Below are 24,381 nucleotides of genomic sequence, written 5' to 3'. Positions count from 1 at the left end.
TCATGAATCCAGCCAAGTTGCAATCAGCCAACCACCACTTTGTTCGATGTTGGATTCTGAAAGGATGGAAAAAAAATTATACTAATCTCTCCTCGACCACCATCCATCTAGACGCTTAGCTCTGTCTTCAGTGTGATTCTGTACTTTTGCACCTTTGAAACTTCTGGAAATGACTAAGGGTCACAGTATCATGATGTTGCTTGAGGCCTTGAGGCCTCCACAGCTGAACAATACTTCTGAGGCAATATGAGCCTAGTTTTACATTTTTTTAATCTAATATGTTCTGGAACCTGGAAAAACCTCACAAAAAATAAGGAACATTCATTCCTATGAGCTTTTTGTGCATTTTTGTCTCCGCGTATTTTTCCTGTGTCATAAATGCAGCATTTTAATGTTCCTGCAAAGTGCGTTGGATTTATAGAAATCTCATGCCAGCTGTACTTCCTTTTAGCGCAGTGAAAGCTGACCTGCGGTGCATGTTTTAAATCCGTAGCATGTCAATTGCTCTTGTGGGTACGCTGACTTTTCTGTGTGAAATTTCCTCATAGTCTTGCTTTAGGTGTGGAGGGTTCTGCAGGTGAAAAAAGCACCTGTATGTAATCCACACCTAAGTATGTCAATAATGTTTTGTTAATGACAAATACCAGGAAGTATGAAAAACAAAGCAACTTTACTTAAAGCTTGGCACACCAAAAAGAAACAAAATAATGTCAAAAATGCAATAAACCGAATGTAAAAAAACACACAAAAATGCAATAAAAAAGCAAGTACCGGTAACTTAATTTAAATAATAGGTGCACAAATGGTGTAGAAATTCTGCAACATCAAAAACTCAACAAAAGCTCATCCTTGGAACATGGGCTGTAACTATATTATCACTTTAAAGAAAATCTACAGAAACTAAAGACAAAGGACCCCTGCCAGAGAAGGACATCAGGAAGTCCAAGTTTCTTTCCCCCTTCCTGATAGCCAGTTTCCCCATGAACCATAACTGTTAGTATAAGTATGCAAAAAATTCTATACCAGCACTTCTACCAACAAAGCTTTGATCTTTTTTTAATTAAGCAGTATGAAAGGCACCTTATTTAATTATTACTATCAATGACTCCAGTCTTCATTAGAATTTCACTTTAATTTTTTTCAATAATGCAACTTTAATGTAGTGCCTTAAGATTTAATAATAATAATCATAATCTTTATATAGCGCTAACATATTCCGCAGCGCTTTACAGACATTATCATCACTGTCCCCGATGGGGCTCACAATCTAAATTCCCTATCAGTATATGTCTTTGGAATGTGGGAGGAAACTGGAGAACCCGGAGGAAACCCACGCAAACGCATTGCAGACGTTGTCCAAGGTGGGATTAGAACCCAGAACTCCAGTGCTGCAAGGCTGCTGTGCTAACCACGGAGCCACCATGCGGAGAGAGATAGACCAAGACTGCTAAATATTTACATAAAAGTAGAATCCATGGTACGAAATCAAAGTTGGTGCAAATCAACTTGCAGGACCCGTGTTGTGAATTTACCTTTTGGCTCCCTCTAGTGGCTACTAGTGTTTTTACTCTGGGTATGTCTATCATCCCTTGTATGCTCACCTGGGTCGTTAGGTCAGGGGTGTTGCTATATTAGCTCCCTGGACCTTCAGTTCAATGCCTGGCAACGTTGATATCAGAGCTAATCTGTAGTGCTCTTGTCTACTGAACCTGGTTCCTGCTTGATTAAGCTAAGTCTGCTTTCTTGCTTTTTGCTATTGTTTTGGTTTTGCATTTTTGTCCAGCTTGTACATAATCTGTATCCTATCCTTGCTGGAAGCTCTAGGGAGGCTGGAGTTCTCCCCCCGGGCCGTTAGACGGTTCGGGGGTTCTTGAATCTCCAGTGTGGATTTTTGTTAGGGTTTTTGTTGACCATATAAGTTATCTTACTACATTCTGCTATTAGTGAGTGGGCCTCTCTTTGCTAAACCTAGTTCATCTCTGTGTTTGTCATTTCCTCTTACCTCACCGTTATTATTTGTGGGGGGCTTGTATCCAACTTTTGGGGTCTATTCTCTGGAGGCAAGAGAGGTCTTTGTTTTCCTCTTCTAGGGGTAGTTAGTCCTCCGGCTGGCGCGAGACATCTAGCGACCAACGTAGGCATGTTCCCCGGCTACTTCTAGTGTTGGCGTTAGGAGTAGATATATGGTCAACCCAGTTACCACTGCCCTATGAGCTGGATTTTTGTACTTCGCAGACTTGCTGATATCTCTGAGACCCTCGCCATTGGGGTCATAACAGTTTGCCAGGCCAGTATTAAATGTTAAATGCATTGCAGAAGCGGGATTATAAGAAAGAAAGTTCTGAGTTTTTTTTTCTCTCTCTCATTTTTTTTTCTTTTCCCCTTTACCTCTGAGTGGCTTGTGATTGCTGCAGACATGAATGTCCAGACCTTGATTACAAGTGTGGACCAGCTTGCTGCTCGTGTGCAGGGCATACAAGATTATGTTACCAGAAATCCTATGTCAGAACCTAAGATACCGATTCCTGAACTGTTTTCCGGAGACCGATTTAAGTTTAGAAATTTCAGGAATAATTGTAAATTGTTTTTGTCCCTGAGACCCTGTTCCTCTGGAGACTCCGCTCAGCAAGTGAAAATTGTTATTTCTTTTTTACGGGGCGACCCTCAGGATTGGGCTTTCTCGCTGGCGCCAGGAGATCCGGCATTGGCTGATATTGATGCGTTTTTTCTGGCGCTCGGTTTGCTTTATGAGGAACCCAATCTTGAGATTCAGGCAGAAAAAGCCTTGCTGGCTATGTCTCAGGGCCAGGACGAGGCTGAAGTGTATTGCCAAAAATTTCGGAAATGGTCCGTGCTGACCCAGTGGAACGAGTGTGCATTGGCTGCAAATTTTAGAAATGGTCTTTCTGAAGCCATTAAGAATGTGATGGTGGGTTTTCCCATTCCCACAGGTCTGAATGATTCTATGGCCCTGGCTATTCAAATCGACCGGCGGTTGCGGGAGCGCAAAACCGCAAATTCCCTCATGGTGTTGTCTGAACAGGCACCTGAATTAATGCAATGTGATAGAATCCTGACTAGAAATGAGCGGAAAATTCATAGACGCCAGAATGGCTTGTGTTACTACTGTGGTGATTCTACACATGTTATCTCAGCATGCTCTAAACGTCTTACTAAGGTTGTTAGTCCGGTCGTCATTGGTAATTTGCAACCTAAATTTATTCTATCTGTAACTTTGATTTGCTCACTGTCATCGTATCCTGTCATGGCGTTTGTGGACTCAGGTGCGGCCCTGAGCCTTATGGATCTGTCATTTGCCAAGCGCTGCGGATTTGTTCTTGAGCCATTGGAAAATCCTATCCCTCTTAGGGGTATTGATTCTACGCCATTGGCAAAAAATAAACCGCAGTTTTGGACACAGGTTACCATGTGCATGACTCCCGAACATCGGGAGGTAATACGTTTTCTTGTTCTGCATAAAATGCATGATTTGGTTGTTTTGGGTTTGCCATGGTTACAGACCCATAATCCAGTCTTGGACTGGAAGGCTATGTCAGTGTCAAGTTGGGGCTGCCGTGGAATTCATGGAGATTCCCTGCCCTTGTCTATTGCTTCTTCTACGCCTTCGGAAGTTCCGGCGTATTTGTCTGATTATCAGGATGTCTTCAGCGAGTCTAAGTCCAGTGCACTGCCTCCTCATAGGGAATGTGACTGTGCAATAGATTTGATCCCTGGCAGTAAGTTTCCTAAGGGGAGACTGTTTAATCTGTCGGTACCTGAACATACCGCGATGCGTTCATATATCAAGGAGTCTCTTGAGAAGGGGCATATCCGTCCTTCTTCTTCCCCTCTTGGTGCGGGATTCTTTTTTGTGGCCAAAAAGGACGGATCTTTGAGGCCTTGTATTGACTATCGGCTTTTAAATAAGATCACTGTCAAATTTCAGTATCCTTTGCCGTTGTTGTCAGATTTGTTTGCTCGGATTAAAGGTGCCAAGTGGTTCACCAAGATAGACATTCGTGGTGCGTACAACCTTGTGCGCATTAGGCAGGGCGATGAATGGAAAACCGCATTCAATACGCCCGAAGGTCATTTTGAGTACTTGGTGATGCCATTTGGGCTCTCTAATGCACCTTCAGTTTTTCAGTCCTTCATGCATGACATTTTCCGGAAGTATCTGGATAAATTTTTGATTGTTTATCTGGATGATATTCTGGTTTTTTCTGATGATTGGGACTCGCATGTGGAGCAGGTCAGGATGGTTTTTGAGATTTTGCGTGAAAATTCTTTGTTTGTAAAAGGCTCAAAGTGTCTCTTTGGTGTACAGAAGGTTCCCTTTTTGGGGTTCATTTTTTCCCCTTCTGCTGTGGAGATGGATCCAGTCAAGGTCCGAGCTATTCATGATTGGACTCAACCCTCGTCAGTTAAGAGTCTTCAGAAGTTCTTGGGTTTTGCTAACTTCTACCGTCGTTTTATCGCAAATTTCTCTAGCGTTGTTAAACCGCTTACGGATATGACCAAGAAAGGCTCTGATGTAGCTAACTGGGCTCCTGCTGCCATGGAGGTTTCCAGGAGTTGAAATGCCGGTTTACTTCGGCGCCTGTTTTGTGCCAGCCTGACGTCTCACTTCCCTTTCAGGTTGAGGTGGATGCTTCGGAGATTGGGGCAGGGGCCGTTTTGTCGCAGAGAGGCCCTGGTTGCTCTACTATGAGACCTTGTGCCTTTTTCTCTAGGAAGTTTTCGCCGGCAGAGCGAAATTATGATGTGGGCAATCGGGAGTTATTGGCCATGAAGTGGGCATTTGAGGAGTGGCGTCATTGGCTCGAGGGTGCTAAGCATCGGGTGGTGGTCTTGACTGATCACAAAAATTTGATGTATCTCGAGTCTGCTAAACGCCTGAATCCTAGACAGGCCCGCTGGTCATTGTTTTTCTCCCGTTTTGACTTTGTGGTCTCGTATTTACCAGGTTCTAAGAATGTGAAGGCCGATGCTCTGTCTAGGAGCTTTGTGCCTGATGCTCCTGGAGTCGCTGAACCTGAGGGTATTCTTAAGGAAGGAGTTATCTTGTCAGCGATTTCTCCAGATCTGCGACGTGTGTTGCAGAGATTTCAGGCTGGTAGGCCTGACTCTTGTCCACCTGACAGATTGTTTGTGCCTGCTAAATGGACCAGCAGAGTCATTTCCGAGGTTCATTCCTCAGTGTTGGCAGGGCACCCGGGAATTTTTGGCACCAGAGATCTGGTGGCCAGGTCCTTTTGGTGGCCTTCCTTGTCAAGGGATGTGCGGTCATTTGTGCAGTCCTGCGGTACTTGTGCTCGAGCTAAGCCTTGCTGTTCTCGTGCCAGCGGGTTGCTCTTGCCCTTGCCTGTCCCGAAGAGACCTTGGACACACATCTCTATGGATTTCATTTCGGATCTTCCGGTGTCTAAAGGCATGTCTGTCATCTGGGTGATATGTGATCGTTTCTCCAAGATGGTCCATCTGGTTCCTTTGCCTAAGCTGCCTTCCTCTGCTGATCTGGTTCCTGTGTTCTTCAAGAACGTGGTTCGTTTGCACGGCATTCCTGAGAATATTGTGTCGGACAGAGGATCCCAGTTTGTTTCCAGGTTCTGGCGATCCTTTTGTGGTAGGATGGGCATTGATTTGTCGTTTTCGTCCGCTTTTCATCCACAGACTAACGGACAAATGGAACGAACTAATCAGACTCTGGAGGCGTATTTGAGGTGTTTTGTCTCTTCTGATCAGGATGATTGGGTGACCTTCTTGCCGTTGGCTGAATTTGCCCTTAATAATCGGGCTAGTTCTGCCACCTTGGTTTCGCCATTTTTCTGCAACTCCGGTTTCCATCCTCGTTTTTCCTCGGGACATGTGGAGCCTTCTGACTGTCCTGGAGTGGATTCTGTGGTGGATAGGTTGCAGCGGATCTGGAATCATGTGGTGGACAACTTGAAGTTGTCACAGGAGAAGGCTCAGCGTTTTGCCAATCGCCGCCGCGGTGTGGGTCCCCGACTTCGTGTTGGGGATTTGGTATGGCTGTCTTCTCGATTTGTTCCTATGAAGGTCTCCTCTCCCAAATTTAAGCCTTGATTCATTGGTCCTTACAAGATATTGGAGATCCTTAATCCTGTATCCTTTCGCCTGGATCTTCCGGTGTCGTTTGCCATTCACAACGTATTTCATAGGTCCTTGTTGCGGCGGTACGTTGTGCCTGTGGTTCCTTCTGCTGAGCCTCCTGCTCCGGTGTTGGTTGAGGGCGAGTTGGAGTACGTGGTGGAGAAGATCTTAGATTCTCGTCTCTCCAGGCGGAGGCTTCAGTACCTGGTCAAGTGGAAGGGCTATGGTCAGGAGGATAATTCCTGGGTGGTCGCCTCTGATGTGCATGCGGCCAATTTAGTTCGCGCCTTTCACGCCGCTCATCCTGATCGCCCTGGTGGTCTTGGTGAGGGTTCGGTGACCCCTCACTAAGGGGGGGGTACTGTTGTGAATTTACCTTTTGGCTCCCTCTAGTGGCTACTAGTGTTTTTACTCTGGGTATGTCTATTATCCCTTGTATGCTCACCTGGGTCGTTAGGTCAGGGGTGTTGCTATATTAGCTCCCTGGACCTTCAGTTCAATGCCTGGCAACGTTGATATCAGAGCTAATCTGTAGTGCTCTTGTCTACTGATCCTGGTTCCTGCTTGATTAAGCTAAGTCTGCTTTCTTGCTTTTTGCTATTGTTTTGGTTTTGCATTTTTGTCCAGCTTGTACATAATCTGTATCCTATCCTTGCTGGAAGCTCTAGGGAGGCTGGAGTTCTCCCCCCGGGCCGTTAGACGGTTCGGGGGTTCTTGAATCTCCAGTGTGGATTTTTGTTAGGGTTTTTGTTGACCATATAAGTTATCTTACTACATTCTGCTATTAGTGAGTGGGCCTCTCTTTGCTAAACCTAGTTCATCTCTGTGTTTGTCATTTCCTCTTACCTCACCGTTATTATTTGTGGGGGGCTTGTATCCAACTTTTGGGGTCTATTCTCTGGAGGCAAGAGAGGTCTTTGTTTTCCTCTTCTAGGGGTAGTTAGTCCTCCGGCTGGCGCGAGACATCTAGCGACCAATGTAGGCATGTTCCCCGGCTACTTCTAGTGTTGGCGTTAGGAGTAGATATATGGTCAACCCAGTTACCACTGCCCTATGAGCTGGATTTTTGTACTTCGCAGACTTGCTGATATCTCTGAGACCCTCGCCATTGGGGTCATAACAGACCCGGTCCTTTGACTGCATTGATTGCATTAGTAATCCATGTCAATTGGATGGAAGACCTGAAAACTGCCTCCTACCTGACAACATTTGCAGCTCTTCATTTCATTAGTTAGCATAGTGCAACATTATATGCTCATCACACTGCAACAATGGCCAGCAAATTAAAAGAAGAGCCATGAATGCTGTCAGGTATGATGCAGTTCTCGGGGTTTCCAGCCAGTGGCCATGGATTACTGACGTAGCTGATAGACCAGGTCCTGCTATAATGCCACAACTCTAGTTCTAAATATTTAAATTACATAAGCTGGTGTACATGTGAAATTCGAGCATTAAAAGGAATCTGTCAGTAATAACAATCCTTCTATATGGCTATGCAGGTCATAGAAAGTTGAATATAACGATACTTTGATTTCTGGGATCCAATGTCTAGTTCAGTAGAAATACATGTTTTTCTTATATGTAAATGACCTGTTAAAATCTGTGGATCTCCCCAATAACCTTCTTCCAGAGCTTATTTTAAATAAAGGGGGCATTACCAGTGTGAACCAAGTAATGATTGGCAAAGTGTTATCCTCTATCATATGGATAGGGGGGGTGAAAAAACTGTTTCTCAAATGCTGTGCAGATTATTTTTAACAATACAATCTTCTATTTCTTTTTTAACTAATCATTTATATTTATTTTTCTGCTAAATTGATTGATCTTAGGGTTGAAAAAGTATATGGACTATAAGGTGCGTGTTACAGCTTCAAATTCAGCAGGCGAAAGTGCCGTCTCCGAAGAAAATAATATTTTTGTAAGAACACTTGAAGATGGTGAGTATAAATACTACAGTCTGGTGATCAGAGGCCATATTGTACATTTGCAGGTTATAAAATTGGCAGATAATTGTACTGCATCACATAACTGAAATCATTTCCACTATGATGAATTCTAGACAAATGCAGAGTCATTATACCCAACATAATGCAATCTTCCTGTATGTTGTGATTGATATGTGCTTATTAGTTATGTTACAAACAAAATGTTGTCTCCAGTAAACAAGAGCACTGTTCAGGATTACGTTCCGTTTTTCGGTTAAAAATGATATATTTTTGCAAGAATCTTGAATATTTGCCCTGATATAAATATAGAAGAGAAAGACAAATGATATGTTTTGCCTAAAAATTAGGTATCATGATATTGGCTTAAATCGTACTAAATTTTGAAAACTTACCCAAACCGTGTCTAAACAGAGGCTTATTTAAGGGACAAGGAATGCTGTAATATTGGGTTGGTTTGACAAGTGGCATGTTTCTGCCTTAGACATTTCTACTGCAGAAATCTATCCTATACTTCTTAAAGGGGTTGTTCATTACTCGGACAACCCCCTCTGACTCACTATGTTTTTCCCTCAGTTCTCCCCGGGACTTAATGTCGCTCGATCCCTGAAGAGCTCGATTCACTCTCCACTCCTTCAGACAAATCAAGCATCCAGGAGAAGTGAGAGCTGCAGTTGCCCCTTCACTTTTTCCAGATGTCAATTATGTCCATAGGAGAGGAGAGTGAAGTGAATGCGGTTTGGCCACAGGGATCAAGTGGCAATGTCACGCGAGCCCCAGGAGAGACAGTACTGACACAGCTGGAGTGGTGCCATCATTATAGGAGGTGAGTATAAGTGTTTTTTATTGTCTGAACAGGCATTTTGTGCGGTTGTAGGGGAGTGACTGAAGATGTCTTGGCAAGAAGAAGCTTATGTAAATAAGTGGAAGAAAAAAGGAAGAAACAGGAAAATGGAAAACTTAGTACCTTAAAGGCGAACAAAATGGTGAACAGCGACTTGAGCTCCAAAATGGCGGATGGCGGCATGATTTCCAAGATGACAGAGAGCAGCATGAAACTGAAGATGGTGGTATGGGTTGTTCGAAGAGGGGAGATCCTGCCAATCATGGTAGTGGTCAGCATCATTGGAGCATAAACAGTGTGCCCGGCCTACCGAAGTGACAACCTCCAAGAGGTGTACCAGATCCAAGATCCAACCCAGAAGAGGTGGAGCGGCATAGCAAAAGGCACTATCCAGTAAGAGAGATATCTCACCTGTTAACAGACAATGAAAGGAAAAGGCGTATCTAGAGGCAAAGTCACAGGGAGTGACAGCGGAGGTGTCAGCCACGTCATTGGTACAACCTCTGCAAGATCAGAGTCAGTAATGCGAGTCTAATGCGCAGTGATTCACTGGCTCCATTTTGCTTCCAGCAGCATAGTGAGGACAAGAGCAAAACTTCTCTGAAGATGAGTCGTACTTATAGAGACCACACTGCCAGCAAAGAGATTGAGACTTCATCTGATGAAGAGACTGTCTATCTACCTAATGGTTCGCCGCTGGAAAGATACCCAGAAAGGCCGAAGAACTGAAGTCGTAGTTATCTGTGGCGATTAAGTGGGAGTTGACGCCACAGCTGCGGTTAGAGATGGATGCTGGAGGAAGACCGAATACTGGCCTTGGAAGATGTGTCATTCCCAGGTCAGTGTACCCCTGCTGGGCCTTCTCATCCATCCCCAGAGGTGGTGGGTGAAGAGTAGGAGGGAGCCCTGCTTTCTGCCCCCACACTCTTGCAACATGCTCAGCTGGAGACTTTTGATTGGCATTGGGACCCCCCAATTCCTGAGAGGCCTGCTTCCACTAGGTTCCGGTGGCAAAGGGAGCTTCCAGATGTGGTAAAGGAATGCATGCATTCTGATGCATTAGCCCAGGACTGACTAGCAGCTCTGAAAAAAAGCAACCTTTGAAGAACAACGTATTGAAGGCCGGGTTGTAGATTTCAATTATAATAAAGGCTATGGATTTATTAAAGGACAAGGGACCGCAGACTAGTTATACATCAATCAGGTGATGGTCTAGAGAGTAGTGATGAGCGAATATACTCGTGACTCGAGATTTCCCGAGCACGCTCGGGTGTTCTCCGAGTATTTTTTAGTGCTCGGAGATTTAATGTTCATCGCCACAGCTGAATGATTTACATCTGTTAGCCAGCATAACTACATGTGGGGGTTGCTTGTTTGCTAGGGAATCCCCACATGTAATCAACCTGGCTAACAGATGTAAATCATTCAGCTGAGGTGAGGAAAAGTACATCTCCCAAGTACTTACAAATACTTGGAGGACACCCGAGCATGCTTGGGAAATCTCGAGTAACGAATATATTCACCCATCACTACTAAAGAGACATTGCTCTACTGTCTCCATAGCCTCTAGGACGGGGAAAAGGGGCAGTTTTGTAAAGTTTGGTGCAGGAAGGGCTGGTACGCTATGGCCGTCACACGACCAGCCTCCATTGAGGAGATCTCAAAGTGGGAGAAAGAAGCAGACTTTGAGAGGTCTCATAGCGACAAATAGGCAGGGACCACAGAAAGTTCAACCTAAAATGTCTTTATTCCAGAAAACTCACATAAACAGGGAAACTATATCCTCCGTTTTGCAGCAAGGTTCTCCAATCAGTCCGTGATCAACTCCGTTGCCGTGGGCAATTGCACCTCCATATCCCTTGGGTTGCTGTTATGGTTCTCAATGGCAAGAGAACATAGCCCAGCATACATAGGAACTAGCTCTTGGAAGGATGGAAACTTAAACTGACCATGAACTAAACCTGCCGCACAACTAACAGTAGCCGGGTAGCGTAGCCTGCGTTTTATCCCTAGACGCCCAGCGCCGGCCGGAGGACTAACTAATCCTGGCAGAGGAAAATATAGTCCTGGCTCACCTCTAGAGAAATTTCCCCGAAAGGCAGACAGAGGCCCCCACATATATTGGCGGTGATTTAAGATGAAAATGACAAACGTAGTATGAAAATAGGTTTAGCAAAATCGAGGTCCGCTTACTAGATAGCAGGAAGACAGAAAGGGTACTTTCATGGTCAGCTGAAAACCCTATCAATACACCATCCTGAAATTACTTTAAGACTCTAGTATTAACTCATAACATCAGAGTGGCAATTTCAGATCACAAGAGCTTTCCAGACACAGAAACGAAACTGCAGCTGTGAACTGGAACAAAATGCAAAAAACAAACAAGGACAAAAGTCCGACTTAGCTGGAAGTTGTCTGGTAGCAGGAACATGCACAGAAAGGCTTCTGATTACAATGTTGACCGGCATGGAAGTGACAGAGGAGCAAGGTTAAATAGCGACTCCCACATCCTGATGGGAACAGGTGAACAGAGGGGATGATGCACACAAGCTCAATTCCACCAGTGGCCACCGGGGGAGCCCAAAATCCAATTTCACAACAGTACCCCCCCCTCAAGGAGGGGGCACCGAACCCTCACCAGAACCACCAGGGCGATCAGGATGAGCCCTATGAAAGGCACGGACCAGATCGGAGGCATGAACATCAGAGGCAGTCACCCAAGAATTATCCTCCTGACCGTATCCCTTCCATTTGACCAGATACTGGAGTTTCCGTCTGGAAACACGGGAGTCCAAGATTTTTTCCACAACGTACTCCAACTCGCCCTCAACCAACACCGGAGCAGGAGGCTCAACGGAAGGCACAACCGGTACCTCATACCTGCGCAACAATGACCGATGAAAAACATTATGAATAGAAAAAGATGCAGGGAGGTCCAAACGGAAGGACACAGGGTTAAGAATCTCCAATATCTTGTACGGGCCGATGAACCGAGGCTTAAACTTAGGAAAAGAAACCCTCATAGGGACAAAACGAGAAGACAACCACACCAAGTCCCCGACACAAAGCCGAGGACCAACCCGACGCCGGCGGTTGGCAAAAAGCTGAGTCTTCTCCTGGGACAACTTCAAATTGTCCACCACCTGCCCCCAAATCTGATGCAACCTCTCCACCACAGCATCCACTCCAGGACAATCCGAAGATTCCACCTGACCGGAGGAAAATCGAGGATGAAACCCCGAATTACAGAAAAAAGGAGACACCAAGGTGGCAGAGCTGGCCCGATTATTGAGGGCAAACTCCGCTAAAGGCAAAAAAGCAACCCAATCATCCTGATCTGCAGACACAAAACACCTCAAATATGTCTCCAAAGTCTGATTCGTCCGCTCGGTCTGGCCATTAGTCTGAGGATGGAAAGCAGACGAGAAAGACAAATCTATGCCCATCCTAGCACAGAATGCCCGCCAAAATCTAGACACGAATTGGGTTCCTCTGTCAGAAACGATATTCTCCGGAATACCATGCAAACGAACCACATTTTGAAAAAACAGAGGAACCAACTCGGAAGAAGAAGGCAACTTAGGCAGGGGAACCAAATGGACCATCTTAGAGAAACGGTCACACACCACCCAGATGACAGACATCTTCTGAGAAACAGGAAGATCCGAAATAAAATCCATCGAGATGTGCGTCCAAGGCCTCTTCGGGATAGGCAAGGGCAACAACAATCCACTAGCCCGAGAACAACAAGGCTTGGCCCGAGCACAAACGTCACAAGACTGCACAAAGCCTCGTACATCTCGTGACAGGGAAGGCCACCAGAAGGACCTTGCCACCAAATCCCTGGTACCAAAGATTCCAGGATGACCTGCCAACGCAGAAGAATGAACCTCAGAAATGACTTTACTGGTCCAATCATCAGGAACAAACAGTCTACCAGGTGGGCAACGATCAGGTCTATCCGCCTGAAAATCCTGCAAGGCCCGCCGCAGGTCTGGAGAAACGGCAGACAATATCACTCCATCCTTAAGGATACCTGTAGGTTCAGAATTACCAGGGGAGTCAGGCTCAAAACTCCTAGAAAGGGCATCCGCCTTAACATTCTTAGAACCCGGTAGGTATGACACCACAAAATTAAACCGAGAGAAAAACAACGACCAGCGCGCCTGTCTAGGATTCAGGCGTCTGGCGGACTCAAGATAAATTAAATTTTTGTGGTCGGTCAATACCACCACCTGATGTCTAGCCCCCTCAAGCCAATGACGCCACTCCTCAAAAGCCCACTTCATGGCCAAAAGCTCCCGATTCCCAATATCATAATTCCGCTCGGCGGGCGAAAATTTACGAGAAAAAAAAGCACAAGGTTTCATCACGGAGCAGTCGGAACTTCTTTGCGACAAAACCGCCCCAGCTCCGATTTCAGAAGCGTCGACCTCAACCTGAAAAGGAAGAGCAACATCAGGCTGACGCAACACAGGGGCGGAAGAAAAGCGGCGCTTAAGCTCCCGAAAGGCCTCCACAGCAGCAGGGGACCAATCAGCAACATCAGCACCCTTCTTAGTCAAATCAGTCAATGGTTTAACAACATCAGAAAAACCAGCAATAAATCGACGATAAAAGTTAGCAAAGCCCAAAAATTTCTGAAGACTCTTAAGAGAAGAGGGTTGCGTCCAATCACAAATAGCCCGAACCTTGACAGGATCCATCTCGATGGAAGAGGGGGAAAAAATGTATCCCAAGAAGGAAATCTTTTGAACCCCAAAAACGCACTTAGAACCCTTCACACACAAGGAATTAGACCGCAAAACCTGAAAAACCCTCCTGACCTGCTGGACATGAGAGTCCCAGTCATCCGAAAAAATCAGAATATCATCCAGATACACGATCATAAATTTATCCAAATAATCACGGAAAATGTCATGCATAAAGGACTGAAAGACTGAAGGGGCATTTGAAAGGCCAAAAGGCATCACCAAATACTCAAAGTGGCCCTCGGGCGTATTAAATGCGGTTTTCCACTCATCCCCCTGCTTAATTCGCACCAAATTATACGCCCCACGGAGATCTATCTTAGAGAACCACTTGGCCCCCTTTATGCGAGCAAACAAATCAGTCAGCAGTGGCAACGGATATTGATATTTAACCGTGATTTTATTCAAAAGCCGATAATCAATACACGGCCTCAAAGAGCCATCTTTCTTAGACACAAAGAAAAAACCGGCTCCTAAGGGAGATGACGAAGGACGAATATGTCCCTTTTCCAAGGACTCCTTTATATATTCTCGCATAGCAGCATGTTCAGGCACAGACAGATTAAATAAACGACCCTTAGGGTATTTACTACCCGGAATCAAATCTATGGCACAATCGCACTCCCGGTGCGGAGGTAATGAACCAAACTTAGGTTCTTCAAAAACGTCACGATAGTCAGACAAGAATTCAGGAATCTCAGAGGGAATAGATGACGAAATGGAAACCAAAGGTACGTCCCCATGCATCCCCTTACATCCCCAGCTTAACACAGACATAGCGTTCCAGTCGAGGACTGGGTTATGAGATTGCAGCCATGGCAATCCAAGCACCAACACATCATGTAGATTATACAGCACAAGAAAGCGAATAATCTCCTGATGATCCGGATTAATTCGCATAGTTACTTGTGTCCAGTATTGTGGTTTATTACTAGCCAATGGGGTGGAGTCAATCCCCTTCAGAGGTATAGGAGTTTCAAGAGGCTCTAAATCATACCCACAGCGTTTGGCAAAGGACCAATCCATAAGACTCAAAGCGGCGCCAGAGTCGACATAGGCATCCGCGGTAATAGATGATAAAGAACAAATCAGGGTCACAGATAGAATAAACTTAGACTGAAAAGTGCCAATTGAAACTGACTTATCAAGCTTCTTAGTACGCTTAGAGCATGCTGATATAACATGAGTTGAATCACCACAATAAAAGCACAACCCATTTTTTCATCTAAAATTCTGCCGTTCGCTTCTGGACAGAATTCTATCACATTGCATATTCTCTGGCGTCTTCTCAGTAGACACCGCCAAATGGTGCACAGGTTTGCGCTCCCGCAGACGTCTATCGATCTGGATAGCCATTGTCATGGACTCATTCAGACCCGCAGGCACAGGGAACCCCACCATAACATCCTTAACGGCATCAGAGAGACCCTCTCTGAAATTCGCCGCCAGGGCGCACTCATTCCACTGAGTAAGCACAGACCATTTACGGAATTTTTGGCAGTATATTTCAACTTCATCTTGCCCCTGAGATAGGGACATCAAGGCTTTTTCCGCCTGAAGCTCTAAATGAGGTTCCTCATAAAGCAACCCCAAGGCCAGAAAAAACGCATCCACATTGAGCAACGCAGGATCCCCTGGAGCCAATGCAAAAGCCCAATCTTGAGGGTCGCCCCGGAGCAAGGAAATCACAATCCTGACCTGCTGAGCAGGATCTCCAGCAGAGCGAGATTTCAGGGACAAAAACAACTTGCAATTATTTTTGAAATTTTGAAAGCAAGATCTATTCCCCGAGAAAAATTCAGGCAAAGGAATTCTAGGTTCAGATATAGGAACATGAACAACAAAATCTTGTAAATTTTGAACTTTCGTGGTGAGATTATTCAAACCTGCAGCTAAACTCTGAATATCCATTTTAAACAGGTGAACACAGAGCCATTCCAGGATTAGAAGGAGAGAGAGGAAGGCTGCAATATAGGCAGACTTGCAAGTGATTCAATTGAAAGCACACTCAGAACTGAAGGAAAAAAAAAAAAAAAAAATTTCAGCAGACTTCTTTTTTCTCTCCTTTCTCTGCCAATTAATTTAACCCTTTGTGGGCCGGTCAAACTGTTATGGTTCTCAATGGCAAGAGAACATAGCCCAGCATACATAGGAACTAGCTCTTGGAAGGATGGAAACTTAAACTGACCATGAACTAAACCTGCCGCACAACTAACAGTAGCCGGGTAGCGTAGCCTGCGTTTTATCCCTAGACACCCAGCGCCGGCCGGAGGACTAACTAATCCTGGCAGAGGAAAATATAGTCCTGGCTCACCTCTAGAGAAATTTCCCCGAAAGGCAGACAGAGGCCCCCACATATATTGGCGGTGATTTAAGATGAAAATGACAAACGTAGTATGAAAATAGGTTTAGCAAAATCGAGGTCCGCTTACTAGATAGCAGGAAGACAGAAAGGGTACTTTCATGGTCAGCTGAAAACCCTATCAGTACACCATCCTGAAATTACTTTAAGACTCTAGTATTAACTCATAACATCAGAGTGGCAATTTCAGATCACAAGAGCTTTCCAGACACAGAAACGAAACTGCAGCTGTGAACTGGAACAAAATGCAAAAAACAAACAAGGACAAAAGTCCGACTTAGCTGGAAGTTGTCTGGTAGCAGGAACATGCACAGAAAGGCTTCTGATTACAATGTTGACCGGCATGGAAGTGACAGAGGAGCAAGGTTAAATAGCGACTCCCACATCCTGATGGGAACAGGTGAACAGAGGGGATGATGCACACAAGCTCAATTCCACCAGTGGCCACCGGGGGAGCCCAAAATCCAATTTCACAACAGGTTGCACTGAGCCTCCTGCTCTGCAGCTTGCAAAAACAAAACTGTCACACCCAAAGCAAAACTGAGAGTTTAAATGGGAATCAAAGACATAGAGCCACTCCCTAAACCCGGAGTGAAGGGAGGGATTCACTCCACTACCAAACCTGCAAATCCCTCCAAAAATAAAAGCCCTTGTCGGGTTTTCCTAAAATCTGACTTGGTCAACTGCTTTGACCAAATTCATTTTCACTTTTACTTTGCCTTGTAATCACAGACGTTTTGCTGTAATCACAATGTGCTCCAGTGGGTTTAATATGTGTCTATTCACATACTTTGGGACACATACCATCCCTCGTATATGATCCCCCTCACTGCCTCACATATCCCTCCCCTCTGTTCAAACTTGTGGGGTTGAACACCTGTCACCATACAGGGTGCCCATGACATGGCATCCGCATTCCTTGCATCTTCCCCGCTCGATGTTCCAACGTGAAGCTAAAATTTTGTAGTGATAGGAACCATCTGGTGACTCGAGCATTCCTCTCCTTGGCGTTTCTCATCCATACCAAGGGTGAATGGTCTGTCACCAAGCGAAACTGTCACCCAAGCTAACAATAACATAGTTACTCCAAGTCCCACTTATGGCTAAGCACTCCTTCTCCACTACGCTATAATTTTTTTCGGCCCGGGTAATTTTTCTACTCAAGTAGATGACCAGATGTTCTTTTCCATTCACCTCCTGTGACAGGACCACTCCTCAGCCTACCTCCGAGGCATCCCTTTATATGATGACGTCTTTCATGAAGTTGGGACTGGTGAGGACAGTCTGTCCACACAGTGCCAACTTCATAGATTGGAATGCTTCCTCCACCTGGGAGTTCCACCGAACCATGACAGACTTCTTTCCCTTTAAGAGATTGGACAGGGGTGCCGATCTCCCAGCAAATAACAATAATAATAATAATTTTATTTCTATAGTGCCAACATATTCCCCAGCACTTTACATTTTAGAGGGGACTTGCACATGCATTAGACATTACAGCATAACAATAAACACATAGATCAAAACAGATACCAAGAGGAATGAGGGCCCTGCTCGCAAGCTTACAATCTATGTGGAAAAAGGGGAGACATGAAAGGTGAATGGTAATTGCTTTCATTGTTCGGACCAGCCACAATGAAAGAAATTGGGTGTTCATGTAATGCTGCATGAACCGGTTATCAGTCTAAGTATGTAACAGCACAGACTCAGAGGGCTATTAAAGCATGTGAGAACATGATACGAGGAACCTGGTTATGGTAAAAATGTTGAATATGCAGCACAAGGATAGGTAGATTAATGTATTGAGGCAGTAGGCCAGTCCGAAGAAATGCGTTTTTAGGCCACTCTTAAAACTGTGGGTATTGGGGATTAATCGAATTAACCTGGGTAGTACATTCCAAAAAATTGGTGCAGCACGAGAAAAATCTTGGAGACCGGAGTGGGAGGTTCTGATTATTCAGAATGTTAACCTCAGGTCATTTGCAGATTGGAGGGCATGTGCAGGGTGATAGACTGAGATGAGGGAGGAGATTTGGGTTGGTGGTGTGCCTTTGTGGGTGAGGGTAATAAGTTTATACTGAATTCTGGAGTGGTTGGGTAACCAGTGTAATGACTGGCACAAGGTAGAGGCATCAGTGTAATGATTGGTGAGGAATATGATCCTGACTGCAGCATTTAAGACAGATTGGAGAAGGGAGAGTTTGGTAAGAGGGAGACTGATTAGTAGAGAGTTGCAATAGTCCAGATGCGAATGAATAAGAAAAACAGTAAGAGTTTTTGCAGTCGAAAGTAAGAAATGGTCGAATTCTAGAAATGTTTTTGAGGTGCAGATAACAAGAGCGAGCCAGTGATCGAATGTGGGGGTGAATTAAAGCTCTGGATCGAGTATGATCCCAAGACAGCAGGCATGTTGGTGGGGAGTAATGGTAGAACCACACACGGAAATGGCAATATCGGGCATAGGTAGGTTAGTAGAGGGAGGAAACACAAGGAGTTTAGTTTTTGACAGGTTCTGTTTCAGATAGAGGGAGGACATGATGTTGGAGACAGCGGTAAAACAATCACTGGTGTTTTTAAAAAGGCAGGCGTGATGTCAGGAGAGGAGGTAAATAATTGGGTGTCATCAGCATAGAGATGGTACTGGAAACCAAATCTACTGACTGTTTGTCCGATAGGGGCAGTATACAAAGAGAAGAGGAGGGGGTCTAGGACTTATCAATGAGTCCTTCCCAACAGTAAGGCTAGGTTCACATTGTGTTAGGGCAATCCGTTAAGCGCATAGCGCTTGTCTCCTTGATCTCTCCTGCAATCACCTCTAGAGGAAAATTATCAGGTTCACACTCTTTTTTCTATGTGGGTGACACCTACGGCAGGCACCCCTGTCTCAGGATCTTCGGGCTCTGCTTGCAGAAAAATAGTTGCCCTGGGAGGGTTAATTTTATTCTTCCACAGGGACCAGAACAGGGGCAAGTCCCTTCCCAGAACAGCCCTGTAAGGAAGAGTCTTCACCACTCCCATCACATGTTTAACCTCTTTGCATGGAGTAAAAAATGGAACCTCCACTGTTGGATACTCACAGAGTTCACCATGAATGCGTACCACATCAACCTTTTACCCAGTGGGTTCTAACACAGAGATCAATGACCCATGCACTGAGTCCAGGAGAGCGTCAGCTTGGTGTCCATTGACGCGCACCTGGCACAGATGAGGTTCACCCTCTGAGACGAAAGGTTCTGCAGTGAAGATGGCCTGGGCATACATCGATACATGGTGAGTAAACCCACAGTCCATGGGTTCAGTTGTCAGTTGACAGCCACATGTCTTGGCCCTTGGCACCGCCAACACCTAATAGCTGTGGCACAGCTAATTCACGAGACCGGTTTAGGGGAACTGGTCTCCTGCCACCCTCCTTACTGACCCCAGTAGAGGGTCGTGTCCCTTTCCCGGGCAGGGCCCAGCTTGATAACAGTAGTGAGGCAGAGTCCCTTATGAATCCTGAGTGGCTGTATACCACGCAATCAGGCTAACTACCTGGTCTAGGGTGCCTGGATAGCTGTATAGCTGCTGGCAGAGCCGGTTGACCACCACCCACTGTGACATCAGGGAAGGAGTCAAGGTCTCAGTCTGAAGCCATTTTTTTACTAGCTGCAGCAAGTCATACGACTGAGACCAGGCAGGTTGGGCCTACAAAGGATCACTCAAACAACCGTTGTGCCCGTACATACGTGTTAACCCCCAGTCAGGCAAAGATCTCACCTTTCACTTTCCCATAGTTCTGTGCATCCTCTTGACTGAGGTCAAAGTAGGACTCCTGGCATCTCCCATCAGGAAGGGAGCCACCACTTCAGTCCACTGGGAAATCAGAAAGCTTTCCCGCTCCACTGTGGGCTCAAACACATTTAGGAAAGCTTTCCTGCTGTCCTCAGGTGTCATCTTCCTCAGCACTGACCTGACCTTGTCCCAGGCTTCAGAATGAATTGGGGTCAGTGGTGGGGGTTTCTCTGGCAGGGCCACAATCTGTTGCAAAATCAGATCGTTAGGCTTCTTCTGCTGCTGATTGTGCTGCTGTTGCAGTTGCTGCTGCTCCTGCTGCTGTCGCTGAATAAGGAACAACTGCTTGAGTAGCTCCTCCATTTTAACGGCTGTCCTGGGCTGTAGTGTCGCAGGCTTAATAACTGAAATGCAACTTGCTTTGGGTTATGCCTCAGTTCAGACTGCCCGCATTCTGCAACCATATGTAGTCCAGCAGGGTTCACACAGTGCGACAGATAGGCAGGGACCACAGAAAGTTCAACATAAAATGTCTTTATTCCAGACAACTCACATAAACAGAGAAACAATATCCTCCAATTCGCAGCCGGGTTCTCCAAACAGTCCGTGACCAACCCTGTTGCAATTGCACCGCCGTATGTCTTGGGTGAGTCAGCAGCTGTGAAGTCCCTAGCTCTGTGTTAGCTTCACACAGACTTGGGTTGCACAGAGCATCCTGCTCTGCAGCTTGCAAAAACAAAACTGACACACCCAAGTCAAAACTGAGAGTTTAAATGGGAATCGAAGACATAGAGCCACTCCCAGAGGAATTTGCCCCACTACCAAACCTGCAAATCCCTCCAAAAATAAAAGTCCATGTCGGGTTTTCCTAAAATTTGACTTGGTCAACCTCTTTGACCAAATGCATACTCACTTTTACTTTGCCTTGTAATCACAGACGTTTTGCTGTAATCACAATGTGCTCCAGCAGGTTTAATATGTGTTTATACACATCCTGGGGGACACATATCAGCCCTCATATACAATCCCCCTCACTGCCTCACACACTGTATGGAAAAAGTGACGTTACAGCCAATAACATGGCCTTCGTCAGAACTAAAAAGGCATGAATAACAGCAAAATAATTTGTAAATATATAGCCAATACCCAATCCATGGATAAGCTCTGTATTAAGATTTATTCATGTAGGGGTATACAAAAAAATTATATATGTATTTAAGTTAATATACATATATGTATGTCAGGTAGATTTTTATGAGAAAAGTAGTATGAAGCAGAAAAAGCGGAACTCCACTGCACAGAACACTAGAAAAAAACAGATGGAACAGAGTTAGTATTGAAGAGGGAGCTGCAGGTGATAGGAGAGCCTTTTTTCAAAAATAATTTTAATATGCTGCCCACCTGAGTTTGTTGACGTACAAACATGCATTTAGCAGCTATTTCTGCCAACTCTCCAACACAGATACAGTGCCTTGCGAAAGTATTCGGCCCCCTGGAACTTTTCAAACCTTTCCCATATATCATGCTGGAAACATAAAGATACCAAATGTAAATTTTTGGTGAAGAATCAACAACAAGTGGAACACAATTGTGAAGTTGAACAAAATGTATTGGTTATTTAAAATTTTTGAGGAAATTAAAAAACTGAAAATTGGGGCGTGCAATATTATTCGGCCCCTTTAAAGGGAACCTGTCACCTGAATTTGGCGGGACCAGTTTTGGGTCATATGTGCGGGGTTTTCGGGTGTTTGATTCACCCTTTCCTTACCCGCTGGCTGCATGCTGGCTGCAATATTGGATTGAAGTTCATTCTCTGTCCTCGGGAGTACACGCCTGCGCAACGCAATATTGCCTTGCGCTGGCGTGTACTCCGGAGGACAGAGAATGAACTTCAATCCAATATTGCGGCCAGCATGCAGCCAGCGGGAAAGGAAAGGGTGAATCAAACACCCGAAAACCCCGCCCGTATGACCCAAAACCCAAAACTGGTTCCGCCAAATTCAGGTGACAGGTTCCCTTTAACGTAATACTTTGTTGCGCCACCTTTTGCTGCGATTACAGCAACACATCACTTGGGGTATGTCTCTATCAGTACATCGAGAGACTGAAATTGTTGCCCATTCTTCCTTGGCAAACAGCTCGAGCTCAGTGAGGTTTGATGGAGATCATTTGTGAACAGCAGTTTTCAGCTCTTTCCACAGATTCTCGATTGGATTGAGGTCTGGACTTTGACTTGGCCATTCTAACACCTGGATACGTTTATTTGTGAACCATTCCATTGTAGATTTTGCTTTATGTTTGGGATCACTGTCTTGCTGGAAGTCAAATCTCCGTCCCAGTCTCAGGTCTTTTGCAGACTCCAACGGGTTTTCTTCAAGAATGGTCCTGTATTTGGCTTCATCCATCTTCCCATCAATTTTAACCATCTTCCCTGTCCCTGCTGAAGAAAAGCAGGCCCAAACCATGATGCTGCCACCACCTTGTTTGACAGTGGGGATGGTGTGTTCAGGGTGATGAGCTGTGTTGCCTTTACGCCAAACATATCGTTTGGCATTGTTGCCAAAAAGTTTGATTTTGTTTTCATCTGACCAGAGCACCTTCTTCCATATGTTTGGTGTATCTCCCAGGTGGCTTGTTGCAAACTTTAAATGACACTTTTTATGGATATCTTTGAGAAATGGCTTTCTTCTTGCCACTCTTCCATAAAGGCCAGATTTCTGCAGTGTACGACTGATTGTTGTCCTATGGACAGACTGTCCCACCTCAGCTGTAGATCTCTGCGGTTCATCCAGAGTGATCATGGGCCTCTTGGCTGCATCTCTGATCAGTCTTCTCCTTGTTTGAGATGAAAGTTTAGAGGGACGGCCGGGTCTTGGTAGATTTGCAGTGGTATGATACTCCTTCCATTTCAATATGATCGCTTGCACAGTGCTCCTTGGGATGTTTAAAGTTTTGGAAATGATTTTGTATCCAAATCCAGCTTTAAACTTCTCCACAACAGTATCATGGACCTGCCTGTTGTGTCCCTTGGTCTTCATGATGCTCTCTGTGCTTCAAACAGAACCCTGAGACTATCACCATTATATGTATCACCATTAGGCATTTAGGACAACATTGGATCATTCAGAGATCCACAATGAACTTCTGGAGTGAGTTTGCTGTACTGAAAGTAAAGGGGCCGAATAATATTGCACGCCCCACTTTTCAGTTTTTGAATTTCCACAAAAATTTAAAATAACCAATAAATTTCATTCAGCTTCACAATTGTGTTCCACTTGTTGTTGATTCTTCACCAAAAATTTACATTTTGTATCTTTATGTTTCAAGCATGATATGTGGGAAAAGGTTGAAAAGTTCCAGGGGGGGGGGGGGGGGCGAATACTTTTGCAAGGCACTGCATGTGCATGTATTCTTAACAATGAGAGGGAAGTGAGTTGTTGCTTTATACCTCTGGTTGGATACATTTTTCCTGTAGGAGCAAACCATTCAGGCATGTTGAAATCCAGCATGCTCAAACCTTCTTTCCATCAACATCAGCTGTCATGGGAGAGTCAGATATTCCCATACACATTAGATGGTTGACCAGTTCTGCTGAAATTGGTAGGTTATGCTTCTAAAACATGTGGCGACCACTCTAGATGTCCTAAATTTTTTCCATGTCTTTTAACAAAATTCAGCCCAATGAATTTCCCAGCCCTCTTAGAACACAGAATTTAGCAGCTGATTGGTTGACCATGTGACTAGTGATGAGTGAGTGTGCGCATGTGTTCTCCAAGTATCTTGGGCGTGCTCGTAGATTATGTTTGAGTCCCCGCAGCTGCATGATTTGCAGCTGCTAGACAGCCTGAATACGGTACATGTGGGGATTCTCTAACAACCAGGCAATCCCTGCATGTGTTCAGGCTGTCTAGCAGCCGCAAATCATGCAGCTGCGGCGACTCAAACATAATCTACGAGCATGCCATTATTTGGAAGTTTTCTAAGCCATAAAAGTACAGTAAAACCTTTGACAAATTCCCTCTTTGTACATTAAGTGACAATTACTAAAATAATAAATAGACACTAAAAAAGAAAACATATAATGCAACTGACTTTTCAAAAGGGAGTATATCTTAGACTAATATAATATTATATTTCAAAAATTGGTGACAGATACATTTTCAAATTAAACTGAACTGAAACTGGTATTTTGTAATAAAAGTGAATGCAGACTGTAGTTTGATACTAAGGAGCAATAAAGGAGCAACTGATTTAATTAAATAGTACAGCATGCAGCAAATCTCAGTGAGAAGAAACCTAGAAAAAAATCCGGGCTATACAATCACGTTGACTTTTCATTGATGGAGTGAGTTCAGGGAATGCACATGCTATGACACACTTGTCAGACCAAGAGATATATGTACAATAAATGAATGATTTGTCTCTATTAGATTTGTGTTTGACTAGGGTGTCAAAGCAGTGTCCTATGAGACATACAACAGTAAATTTGTGGCTACTGCAATCCGAAATAATACATGTCATGCCAAGCTGCAGTCTGAGAATTCAGCATCATCTGCTGTTTAGAGAGCAGTGTCTAAATTGTCTAAATGAAGAGAA

At 44.8% G+C, this 24,381-nt stretch overlaps 1 protein-coding gene across 1 annotated transcript in view; it reads left to right on the top strand.

Moving 5' to 3' along the window:
- The window catches only part of PTPRQ (protein tyrosine phosphatase receptor type Q), a 677,639-nt gene that overhangs the window by 310,611 nt on the left and 342,647 nt on the right, over positions 1-24,381 (top strand). Inside the window, exon 19 of the mRNA XM_077265498.1 lies at positions 7,944-8,051. Within this exon, the coding sequence (XP_077121613.1) occupies positions 7,944-8,051 (108 nt within the window). The remainder of the gene's footprint in view (positions 1-7,943; positions 8,052-24,381) is intronic.

This window comes from Ranitomeya variabilis, chromosome 5, assembly GCF_051348905.1.
Source record: "Ranitomeya variabilis isolate aRanVar5 chromosome 5, aRanVar5.hap1, whole genome shotgun sequence".
In the NCBI taxonomy this organism is placed as follows: domain Eukaryota; kingdom Metazoa; phylum Chordata; class Amphibia; order Anura; family Dendrobatidae; genus Ranitomeya; species Ranitomeya variabilis.
Note: the sequence above shows the minus strand (reverse complement) of the source record. Positions and strands in the feature narration are given on the sequence as shown.